This window comes from Pelodiscus sinensis, chromosome 16, assembly GCF_052426305.1.
Source record: "Pelodiscus sinensis isolate ZL-2025 chromosome 16, ASM5242630v1, whole genome shotgun sequence".
NCBI lineage: Eukaryota > Metazoa > Chordata > Testudines > Trionychidae > Pelodiscus > Pelodiscus sinensis.
The window spans coordinates 19,194,814-19,207,944 of record NC_143067.1 but is presented as its reverse complement, the minus strand read 5'-3'; the positions used below and the strand labels follow the sequence as shown (position 1 = coordinate 19,207,944).

Here is a 13,131-nt window from a genome sequence, read left to right as displayed (position 1 = left end):
CCCTTTCCGGAAAAGGGATGCTAATGTAGACTTCGGAATTGCAAATTCCGCGGGGGATTTAAATAAGCCCTTTTCCGGAGAATCACGTCTAGACTGTCGCTTTTCTCCGGCTTATCCCCAAGCCGGAAAAAAGCGGCAGCCATGTAAATGCAAATGCCACAGGGAATATTTAAATCCCCCGCGGAATTTACAATTGCGATGTGTCTCATTAGCATCCCTTTTCCGGAAAGGGGTGCCAATGTAGACACAGCCATTGTGTCCCCTTCATACTGATATGAATACAAATATACCACTGCACTGGCTTTTACTCTTTGAAGCAGGCTTGAGCAAATCTACCAACAGCAGATTCCACTCATCTGAATGTAACCCTGAACATTTGTTCTTTCCTTTGGATCTAAGAGACAATTTAATTGGAAGGGACGTGGCTGATCCTATTGCAAACGCCAGTCACAGGAAAGCTATTTTATGGAACCCCACCAGACCTTAGGCAGAGAACAAATGTCCATCCTCTGCCTTTTCCTAGGAAGGGAAATATAATTAAAGCTCAGCAGCAGAGTCACAGGATGGGATTTTTTTTCTATAGTGCGTCAGCAAGTTTTCGAGCACAGGTGCTATTTTCAAGCCACTTTTGTCTAAGGTTTAGAAGTGAGCATCAGCTTTATTAGCTGAAGGGAGGGTTTATAATAGGTAATCGCTAGGTGCTGTTTTCTGGGCAATCAAACTGTTGTGCTAAATTACAAGCTGCTTTCTCGTTCTTGGCTTTCAAATATTCAGTTCACCGCCCACGGAGTAAAGGAAAGCATTTTTTAAGGGGGTTTCTATTCCTTAAATGATAAAATAAGATCCTAATTAGCACAAGCCTACAAGATACAACTGGTCTGAGTTTTTGATTCAGTACAGTAATTCAAATGCCACGCACTTTCTAATCACAACACTGCCCCTTAGCAATGGGCTTGCTCTTTGCAAATGTGACTTTCCCCACTTTTGCAGCAAGCACTTGGTTTATATTGATACGCCACAGAACTGGGTGAGATTCAGCTCTACTCTGTATGTGTGGGAGGAGGGGAGGCAAAATTGTCTTGAGAACTATTCAAAAAGAGTGAGATTTCCTAGCAGGACAGTGGCTCTGGACACCTTTAGTTCACCCTGTACACACAACATCCTGAATCATCAAACAGCTGAAAAACCTCAGTTACTACAGCCTCTAAATAACTCCCCAAAACATACCACATAAAAGGCTTCGCAATAAAGGTGCAAAACTGTTACAGCTCAGAGCTACCATTCGTGTTGCAGTTTGAGTAGTTTCACTGGAATACTGCACTCCACTCCAGGGTGTGTTTGGTTTGGTTTGGTTTTTTTTTTCTTTTTTTCCAAATGAGAGCTAGGCAAAACCTTGCTGGTTTATTATGCTCCTTTTGCCACCTGGGGCACTGATGCCATTCAAACTGTGCTTCATTTTCCTTATTTCTTTACTTCCTCTGCAGTATCAAGCAGCACTTAAAGAGAGGCAGGTGAGCAGAGCAGCCTTTGGAATGGCTAATTTTAGTTGTTCTATTATCCTTGAAGGTCCCCTCTGGCTGGCTCGTTGAGTCTCTCTAAAGCTTTGTCCTGCTCTGCAGGGGATACATCATCTCCAGACTATTCCAATGTATTGTATAATTCTTGGCAACGCTGAACTCTCTCTCTGAGAAAAAAATAGAAAAAAACCACTCCCCTTGCTGTAGGTCAAAAATCAATCCAGCTAACCAGGACCTATCTGCAATCCAAACCCAATGTGCTGACCAGACCTTGTAAATGGTTATTCTACAGTGACAAGAGAGCCACAAACCCTACTCTAACCTGAAGGGACCACCCCACACTGCAACGAGAACCCCTTTGTGCGCTGATTTACAGGGAGATCACATTCTGACAACATGACTGCACAGCAGTCACCATTAACACCACGACAGTCCGTGGCTTACACAAATCAGCATAATCTGAGCCTCCACACTTGTGCAGGGGAAACAACAGATGGTTCAGCCATTGCGGTTCTCATTGTTTAACACTGCACCCTTCAGGTCCTGATCAATATAGGAGCTGAGGGATTCAACTGGTCTGGGAATGTCACAGCCTGACTCGTGGGGGGAGTGGGGTGGTTGTGGGATGGGATGTTTGTAGATGAGTAATTAATAATGCAAATCAGATTGAGGCTGGCACAAGTGCAGCAAGGCTTGCATTAATCTGACTTTTTTTTAAAGTCTCTCCCTGTAAGACACGTAATTCCCTTTATCAGATGGGTGCAAATATGGCTAGGAACAGGCACAACAATAACAGCACAAAATACCTAGCAGTGATTGTGGGTCTTGATAGCTGATTGAAATAACACAACACATGCTTCCAAGGCCATCTGTGTGAAGAGTATGAATAGCACCAGGTGTCTAACGATTTCTAATGCTGGTGTCCCCTCCCAACCAGCCCCATGGTGACTTTTCACTTCAGAAGTGGTAAAATTGCAATCCAGATGTCCTATAGTTTATAATTCCTACCCCAAAGGGATTAAAGAGTCAGGTGTTTGGCTGTGTGCTTCTCCCTTACTCCGTGTAAACAAATTACTCTGTATGTGTTGCGTTGTGTGTGGACATCTGCACTCCTCCACTACACGTATTTTCATAATTTACTGTATTTTAAAAACATTTGGCAAGCGATTTGGGAAAAAAGGGAGAAAAAGGATCATCTTTGTAAAATTGGACACATCAAGTGAATGACTCAGCAAGAGCATGTTGCCAAACTGTAACTCATCAGAAATGACCTGACATATTCCCATGCGGAAGTCGTGAGATCATTCCTAACATGGGGAAATAAATCACTCGGCCCCAGTATTGTATGTGCTGCATTTGCCCTACTGCCTCACCTATCGTATCATAAAGACAGGGAGGTAAATAAACCACTTAAGCTAAAGTTTGCAAAATTGAGTGCATCCCCTTTGGTGAACTTATTTTTCAAAGATTCTGAGCCCCCACAAGTCCCACTTAAGTCAAGGCAGTTGATCAAATACAAGCTTAGGTGACTAAAGTTAGACACTCACGTTTGAAAAAGTTGGCCATTAACTGCAAACAGCTACTAAAATGCTCCTGCATCTTATAACCTGATTCTCTTTGTAACAGACAGCAAAAATGGTTAAGCCCAATCTACACTAGCCGAAAATATTTAACTCATTATGAGCCAACCATAACTGTCAACTACTGTAAACAAGTCAGGTGCAATCAACACACGAAGCTGTAGTTGTGTTAGCAGGGGTTGCCCAAAAAGCCACTGAAGTTGCAGATTACTTCAGTAACTTGTTTCCTGTTCCTGGTGTTCACGTCATTTTTGGCCATGTTAATAAACCATTTTTAAAAAGAACTTTGTGAGCTGCGGCCCTGATTGTGAAGTTTAAAAAATTCAGTTAACACCCACTTATTTTGCATTTTCACATGCTCTTTTTCATTTCCACTTCCATCTCCAGCCGGGAGTAGAAGTGGAAATGTTGGACTGCTGTAAAGTTAACCTTTATGGTGTGCCCTGTTGGGATTCAGTAAGTACTAGAAGTCTCATGACAAAGTGTGTTCTTGTGCTACTCCATCCGCACAACATTCACATGCTATTTGGGGGCTTATCTGAACTGATTCCTATTTGCCCAACACTGACTATGGCTACGTCTAGACTGAAGGCTTCTTTCGGAAGAAGCTCTTTTGGAAGAGATCTTCTGAAAAAACTTCTTCCGAAAGAGAGCGTCCACACTGCCAAAGTGAATCTGCTTTTTCAAAAGATAGCATCTACACTGAATGGACGCTATTTCACATTTAAACTGTGATTACTATGGACGGAGTGGCCACCAGGGCACCTGTGCTTTTTCCTCTTTCCTCTTCTTCCGAAAGAATTCCCTCGTCCCCGTCCATACACACGAAAGAGCTCTTTTGCAAAAAGGCTTTTTCCTCATAGAAAGAGGATTACCAATGTCAGAAAAACCCTCTGTTCTTTCGATTTTCTTTCAAAAAAATGCGATTGCAGTGTGGACGTAATTGAAGTTTTTTCGGGAAAATGGCCGTTTTTCAAAAAAAAAAATCTGTAGTGTAGACATACCCTGTGCAGCTGGGTTTACAGCATCCTTCTACCAGTTGGTTCTCAAGTGAGGACCAATCAACCAGGAGCATTAGAATCTCAGCATTGTACTTGGTCTCATCAGAGGCTGTGAAATGAGAATGCAAGCAATCACAATGCTGAACAAACTTCCTGTCTATGAGAGAGAAAAAAAGAAGCTGCTAGTGGCTCTCAGGTAAAGGATACTTCCCAAGCAGAAATACAGGTTAGTCTCCATATGTCTGTAACCTGTGAACTGTGTTCTAGTTGCATTCACTGCATGACAGCTATACATGAAAAATTAAAGTTGTCTTGGTCAGAGAATTCTTCTGTAGTGTCTATTTAATAAGCAAAACACAATTCCAGCTGAGAATGATTTATTGTGCATGATCACACAGAAGGCCTTGGAATTGGGGGTCTTGTATTACTTCAATTACCTATCACAATTACATGTACATCCTGGGATAAGGAACAGAAACTGGCATTTGATTCCTCTTAGTCTGGAAGTGATATAGGGCAGCATATACCACCTGCTGTTAGACATGAGAGGTTAGTAGCGACTAAGGAGTGGCAAGGAAATCCCATCAAGTTTTTCCTGAGTCCAGAGGAATGGGTCTTGAGGAATTTAAAGAGCAAAATGGAAGGCTCCTGAAGCCTGAAAGGCATACAAAACCCCATCAGAAGAAAGATACGGTGGGGCTACCGGATCTCTTTTCTCAGGCCAAGTCTACACTATGGGGCAAAGTCAAACTAAGATAGGCAACTCCAGCTAAGTGAGTCAGATAGTAAACTGCAGTAATGCCTTAGACCACTACAAATTATGGAGTTAATAGTGCAAAATATTGGAGACGCAACCTGGATTTCCCTAGACACTAATTAGTTTGACTAACCATGGCGTCCCCACTGTGGGGGGCTGATGGGAGAAATTTTCCTGTCAACTTCCCTTACTTCTTGTGACCTGGTGAAGTACTGAAGTCAATGAGAGTGTGATCAGTGGTTGATTTAGACCCTTACTAGACCCACTAAATCAACCCCTGGGAGATTGATCTCCGTAGCATCAATCTCCTGGTAAGTGAAGACAAGGCCTTGGAGAACTTTTGCACAGGGGAGTTCAGCTTCCCCATCACCGGTTGAGTTTTGAAGCTGGTAAGTATATCAACAGTCTTTCAAACTGGACATTGAACGGTATTACTTAGAGTTTAAAGAGCCCTGCATCTCTGTCTGGCTGTCCATACCTTATAGACTCCAAGTGAAAGTTGCTCAGAGACTGCTTTGGAATCAACAGCTCCAAAAATTAATTGGGAGCAAGTGGCTTACATTATACTTCCTCTGCATTTTCCCATTGCAACAGGAGCATAATCAGCTTCCAGATTTCCAAGCAAAGGAATTTTAATAGCTTCTTGTCTGGCACTGGTGCCCTAATGGGAATTTTTCCTACAGATCTTCTGATCTGAAAATCAGTTGCTGTCCTACAATACAGTCAGAGCCAATGGTTGAGTGGAGCGGCTGAACTGCTGCAGCACAGGGATGAGCTGCGAAAAAGAGTAAGTGTCAGATAGACATTAAGCTTCAGTAATGCTTTAGACAACTATAAAGTACGGCATCAATAATGCAAAGTATCGGAGATGCAACCTGGATTTCCTTAGACACTCTAATTAGCTGTGTTTTATTTCTTCTAAGCTTCTGTGTCACTTTTTTATTTCTCAACATTCTTCTTGCTTGACTAAACCAATTATAACATCTTCATTTTTAACTGATCCTTTGTGGCAAAGCCCCATACATTTTAATAGAGAATTAATGGAAAATGATAACCTTTCTGTGGGACTTTTAATACGACCAACAGAAGCCTGCTGAAGGGATTTCATTCTCTATTAAACAGTACATGTTGTAAAAGTAATTTCTATGAAAACGTATTGGTTTACCCTTACTAAATTCCACAAGACTTTTTCTGATGGGAGGGGAAGTTCTGGGAAGAAAACTGACAGAGTTTAAGCCCAGCCAGACCCTGATTTCCCTAAAAATAAGTTTTTTAAAAGTGTCAAGTAACACAATGACTGTAAGGCAGGCACTGTGTCTGATACATGTGCAGAAGTTGCTGCTTAGACTGTTCTTGGCTCGAGAAAGAGCTTTAAATGCTGTCACCTGTAATCTCCCTATTAAATGTCAGGTTACCATCGGCTGCACTGCAGAACTCAATGGAACAGTTTTGGCTTGCAGGCTACTTGTGACCTAGAAAGTTAGCACCAAAACAAAACAAAATCAAAACAAAAAAGATAGGAAAAAAGGAAATCTTACTGAAGCTCTGTCTTCCTCCTCCCATGAGGAAGAAGGGCTCTTCTGAAAGAGGAGGCTTTTCCTAAATTTGGACCAGTGTAGACAGGCCAAATTTCGGAAAAGCCTGTTCCAAAAAACCTATCAGAAAAAGGTACTCAAATTGAACTCCACAATTTGCGTACCTTTTTCCAACCGTTCATTCTAGTTTGTGCATGGGGTGCATGCTGAGAAAACAGTAAATTAAGGATCACTGGGGTTCATGTTTGACATGATTCAGAAAGAATGAAATGTTTGCGATTAGATTGTTGTGGTTACCCCCATAAATGTCTTCTGAATTTAAAATCTGACCATCCCAGAGTGGTGAGGAGAGACAGTGGTACTGATTAGTGTAACTTTGTGGCTTGCTATGGAGTTGGCAACCTTTGAAAAGAAGCATATTTTACATAACAGCTTCTTTGCTGGCAAAAATCAAAAGATAGTTTCAAGTGCAAGCTTCTAGTTCATTCTTTCCCCAAGAAAGGAGCTTAGCAGCACCATGCAGAACAGATATTTAATTCAAAATCATATTGCCAGTTACTTTTCATCACTTGTTACCCAAACCTACCAAAGAACAGAACATAATGCAGTTGCTAAAGGAGATTACATTGGAGCCAATACTGAGTGAATCTGTAAGAACTTCTGTACCAGATTCTAAAAGTTAAAATAAAAAGTTACGGCCACATAACACACAATTTTAGAGTCACTACAGCCTACAGCACTGGATCTAAAGTTTAAATCAGCAATGTTTATGGGAAAGTATTTTTCAGGGAGGTGCCATTTATAAGGACTTTATTAATATTTATTACTTTATACAGCATTATAGTAGACTTGAAAAGAATCTTCATTCACGTATTAAACATGCACCTGCATTACTTTTAACACTCTCCATATCTCATTAAATGCTTATAAACAGTTTTGCATAATATCTGTTAAACATAAAATCTGGAACATTCTTCTTAAGATATTAAAGGACGTAGCTGTATATTGTAAATAGTTGGTATAAATATTAATAAAGCTTTTCAAAATGGCATATTTATGTGGAGCATTTTATTCTCTCTTGATATTTCCTTCCTCCCTCCCTTTAATGGCTCACCTACAGTAAGCTATTGAAGGAATAAGACCTTGATTAGTTATAGTGGTTTATGCTGCAATTTAGGCCTTAAATCTCTGGCAAAGCTCTCTTTGGGAGGGATCATTACATCTGACTAAAAACAACTGAATGGGAATCTCTGTTACCTAATATTTAGAGACAGATTCTGAGCCCCTTACTCAGACTGAATGTTGCCTTACTCCAAAAGTAGGACCATTAATTTTAACTGAGCTTCACACAGAGTGAGACCCTTGGGCCTTACAGGCATTGGGGACTAACTCCCTTAAGGCCTGATCCAAAGCCCATTGAAATCAATGAAAAGACACCCCCTTGATGTTCATGGATCCAAAGACCATGCCTCTAGTCTTACCTGCATAATTTAATTTAAGGTGATTTTGAGGTCTTTGTTCAGAGGATACTTTATTTCTGCTTTCTTACATACTTAAGGTAAAATCCTGGCAACAACTGAAGAGATTTCCCACTGACTTCAAAGGGGGCAAGATTTTCCTGTTTTGTTTTGACAGATATTACAGGCAACACATAGTAAAAATGCTAAAACAAGTTTAAAATAAATGAATGAAGGACAGAATATACATGGCTAGACCTGCTGATGGGAATGGGGTGCAATGGCCCTGGGGCTTGGCACTCTAGCTGCCACCACTATGGCAGCAGCGGCCATTTATATCACCATGGAAACAATCCTGCAGCATGGTCTGGGCAGCTGGAAGACATGGAACCCCCAGCGATACAGATGCTGCTCAAGGCTCTCCCCACCTTGTCCAAGGGCCTGGCGAGGCAATTCAGCCCACTGTCTACAGCAGCAAATTTGAAAGTCCCTGCTTTTGAATAACAGCTCTTACGCCTTTGTTGTTCACTACAAATAGGGCTGGGTGAAAAAATACAACCCCTCCTTTTCACTTTAAAAAATTGAAACTTGACAAAATAATCCAGCTTTATTGTTTCCCCAAGAGGGGGAGAAATTCAGAACATGTTCATTTTACAAATTCTGATTTTTAATCTGCAAATTTAACAAATTTTCCCCCAGCTCTATTGCCATGATGGCAACTTCCAATGTGATGCTTTAATTAATCTAAAGTAACCTTAATTAATCTAAGTGGTTTTATGGGTATAGCTTATATCAGTTCTGCAAGTGAAATAAGCTATAGTAACAAAAGCACCGGTACAACCACATCTACATGGAGGCATTTGCTGGCATAGCTATATTAAAATTTACACCCTTGACATCAATATGCAGACAAAAGACTCTAGTGTGGACTAAGCACCCAAGTAAAAATAGAATTTAGGCTAGTACTTCACTTGATTGGTTTGGAAAATGTACCCTATAACATTAAAAGGCGGTTTCATATTGCAATGCAGTTTTCCTTTAAAAGCTAAAACAAAAAGAGGTTCAAGATATGAGCCCCATTCTCAAAATGGTACTGTGTGGGCAAACTCTTCACGTTCCACTGATTCTAAGGAGCACCATATGGATGCAGATCTGATTTTAGGACTGGGATCATGGTATGGAAACCGCAGACATCAACAAACAACCATCATATGGGGCCAACGAGCTAAGCTTCCTCTCCTTTCCCTCCTTGTACTAGGACCCAAAATGGGCATGTGTCCTGGGCACTCAATAAATATGGGTTCCTCTCTCTACAATGTGCGCTGGTAAGCGAAGATACCAATCAGCAAGTCACACAAAACAAGTGGTATTTATCATAAGCTGCATCTTGCCTTCCAGGAAGGAAATGCCGGCTGCACAGTTACTGACTGACATAGGCAATGAACATATGAAATTAACATGACATTCCTGATTGATATTATAGGCATTCTATAGGGGGTAGAGAAGATTTAATCTAAACACCACAGATACCAGTGATTATTTTTACACGACCTGTATCTAGCAGTAAAAAAGCCAATGGGTTTCTTTGCTGGCCATTGAATCCATTCGAGCAAGAAGAGGTATATATTTAAGAGCAGTTGCCAAAGCCTCCAATTGCATGAGAACCATTCACTTTAATGAGACTTTTAGGCAGGGTCATTGAAAAGACCTGTTTACAAGAGATTAATACACAGAACTATCTTATTTTGTAAAGTACGGTAACTCATCATGGAAACAAATTACTTTCAGACAAGTTGCCTTAAAAAGCAAATGGGTTTGTTTTAGTGTTTTAAATCTTTCAATTTTTTTTAATGGAATGTAATGTTGGTGAATATGCCAGTGACTAGGATTGGTGGGGGGAACCCAAAGAAACAAAATTCCCACCTCCTTACGTGAGGGAGGGGCTTCAGAACCCAGAAATCATCTGCGAAAAGAGGACAAAACTGAACAAACATGCCTGACTGACAGTGATGGAGGATGAAACCCTCTGTTCACCCACAGAACAGTTAAACATAGAAAATAGCAGCACACATTATAACATTCTGCTCACAGTGGGAGGTGTCTTTCACCTCTGAGTTGAGAAGTTGGTTCACTCTCTCTTGCTCATGCAAATTCTTTGGTTTTTCTTTGTTAATGTCAACACAAAGGCCAAGGCCTGTAATAGTGAATATTGCAATACAGACTCTCGTTCACTGGGATATGGATGAAGACCAACCAAATAATTTCATTCAGGATACCAAACAGAAATCAGCTGCTAAAAAATTTTAGCTGCTAGCATGTGAGGTGGATTTAAATCAGCAACATCTTGGTGAAACCACCTCGTCTTTATCCCATTATAAATCCCTCTCCTCTCGCCATTTTATCTTCTTAATTTGATTACTTTTCAAATCAGAAAATACTATAGGGCAGGTTTAGTTGTAGCCAGTAATTTTTCTGGCAATCTAATCAGTCCTGTTCAAAGAAGGTCTGATCTTGTGGTATCCAATTTACAGACAATCACACAGGGTAGCTCACTAAAGTAACCCAGAACAGTCAGGAAGCAACGACTTTTAGAAGCCAAACAGTGAAAAGAGAGATTTACCAAAATAACTTTTGTACTTGGCTTTTTCTTTTTAAAGTTGGAAATGCTGGAAATCTGCTTTTTCATCTTTAACTCTTTTAAAATCTTTTTTCAACGATTTCTAGCCTTTTTTTTTTTTTGGATGAAGCAAAGGCAAGCAAACTGCAACAAAGCTAAGATATGCTATCTCCCATCTCTGTCACATACAGAGGTAAAGAAAATCCTTAGCTCGGTTTTACTTTGCTAAAGAAACACACATGGAGATGTGGAGGTGTTATCTCTCCCACACACAGGGTTGTGATGGCATAACACATAGTATGTATCATATCTTTTATGTATAATATATTGTACACATATGCACACAAAATGGCAAGAGGAAGGGCATGTCCTTAAGAATACAAGAAGTTTAATTAATGTAAATCAAATTAAAAAGCGAACAAAAACTCAATCCAGCTGGCTGGCAGAGTAGGTGATAAAACAAAGGAGGGCAGGAAAAGGTTCACATGTTTAAAGGTTAGACGGTGTGCCTGTGTGCTTTGTCCTGTAAACTGGTTTCAAATATCCATGGAACATCTAGCAGCTAGCTCAGCACAGCTCTGCTAGAAATTAAAAACAGAGCTTTCTCTCATAATATATCAAACGATTCTATTTACATGTTACTTTTGCAACAATAAAAAGTAAAACACTCAGCAATTCAAGCACTCATGTTCTTAAAAAATAATTAAAAAAGAAAATAAATCCAGTCCCTCATTCCCATCTCTGTGATAATGGGATGGTTAGAAAAATAAATTCCTCCTGCCAAGGCACCAGCTTCTCTCACGATTTTCTATTATAAAATGTTGTAGCACTTGACATAACAGCAGGAAAGTCTGACTTTTCTTTTTTGAATATCATCTGAGCTGCGCTAAGGACTATGCCAGACGCTTTGTGGAGAATGTGACAAGACTGGAGTGACATTATCCCAAATTAAATACTCAGCAGAGGAGGCTTCAACATTTTCAAATGGTGGAAGGGAAGAATAAAAATAATTGGAAAGACAAATTGTTTGTTTTCCTTAAACTTTGCATTGGTTAAATGAACAAATGCTTATAGAATTACAAAATATTTACTTTGTATAATCAGTATACTGCATGGACATGGCATCACCAGACTGCAAAGCAAGGCTGCAAGCAAAGACGCCATCTATAAAAGCAACTGCAGCGAATGGCGAATGTAACCCAAAATGGACGTAAGAATGGGCCGGGAATTCAATGAACATGGGTTCCTCTCTTTACAATGTAGATTAGTAAGTAATAGTACGAATCAGCCAGTCACGCAAAACAAGTGGTATTTATCATAAGCTGCATCTTGCCTTCCAGGAAGGAAATGCCGACTGCACAGATCACAGATGTTTACCCAGCATAAATCTAAATCTAAAAAAAAAAAGTTATGAGAGGTTTGGTCCAAAATATTCTCTTCTCCATTGTGCTGATGCTCATCAGATCGCTGCAAATTCACAGCTGAGACGGGGCTCGCCCCACAGAGATCATTCAACTCCTTTCATCTTTGCTTTCGCCATCAGAAAAAAAGGGCGTTTAAAAATAATAGTAAGTAAGTTGGGCTATCGTCAGTACCAGGGAATGGGAATAATAGATGTTTGTCAAGGTTGGACTGAGGATGGCTCAGGGCTGTGCAAACTGCTGCTGCAGAAATGGTTAGTGGTTGACGTATGTAAACTGTACCTTAACCTCTCCCCTCCCCACAGCTACGTGGAGGAAAGATTGCTTTCCTGTTAGCAAAGAAGAGTTTTGTTTTGGCTGATTCGACAAGGAGGGGAGAATTTGTGAGGAAGGAATGGCAAAAGTCTCTTCGCTCCCATATAAACCCCTTCCTACAATGAGAAATGGTGGCTTAGGGTCCAATCCGCCCATCCTGAATTGTGCTAATTGCACTCACTGAAGCAGTTCCACTAAAGTCAAGGTTGATATCTGGGGGCTACTCATCTGCATCAAGGGTTTGCAGAATAGGCCCTTGAAATGGGTATTAATGCTCCTTTTGAGCTCCTGCACTTTCCTGTTCCTTTCACTGATACAATGGCTCAACAAAAAGGAACAAAAGTTGAGAACATGGGAGCAGTGGCTATAGGAATCACATGCCTTTACTAGAAGTTGGAAGAGTTGAATGATCTCTTTGGAGCCTCTGACCACCCCTTCTGCAGTATACAATAGATCACCGAAGGAGACATACACATGCTCATTCATATAAACATTAATTTCAATAGGAACTGGAAAGTCCTTCACCCTGCATTTCAGTGGCAAAGAGCAAATGATCTGCAACACTCTAATCAGCAGTTGTCATGGATACCATGTAAAGATCAGCAGTGTTGCTTTATGTTATAGGAACTCCACGTAGTTTTCAGGGATTAGTCCCGTCTTCCCATTCAGAGTTCCTTCCAACCAGCCAGGCTCCTGAGATGCATGAACTGAGGAGAGAACAGAGGGTATTAATATCAATCTTACAAGGCACATTTTCTAGTGGAAAAGAAATAACGTTTTTACCTACAACCAATCTCCTGCAGTTATGGCAAGTTTTGGATTTTCCTGCAAAGAGAAAGCAACTTCTCCTTATTGTGGTTTGGAGCTCTCTGAGACAGTGGTGGCAATGAGCTATTTCCTGCTCTTGCACAAGAGACTGGCTTTGGAATCA

At 40.6% G+C, this 13,131-nt stretch overlaps 1 protein-coding gene across 1 annotated transcript in view; it reads right to left on the bottom strand.

The window, feature by feature from the left end:
- Nucleotides 1–900: 900 nt before the first annotated feature.
- Nucleotides 901–13,131, bottom strand: part of ARHGAP26 (Rho GTPase activating protein 26) — a 352,726-nt gene continuing 340,495 nt past the window's right edge. Inside the window, exon 23 of the mRNA XM_006128543.5 lies at nt 901–12,907. Within this exon, the coding sequence (XP_006128605.1) occupies nt 12,819–12,907 (89 nt within the window). The 3' untranslated portion in view covers nt 901–12,818. The remainder of the gene's footprint in view (nt 12,908–13,131) is intronic.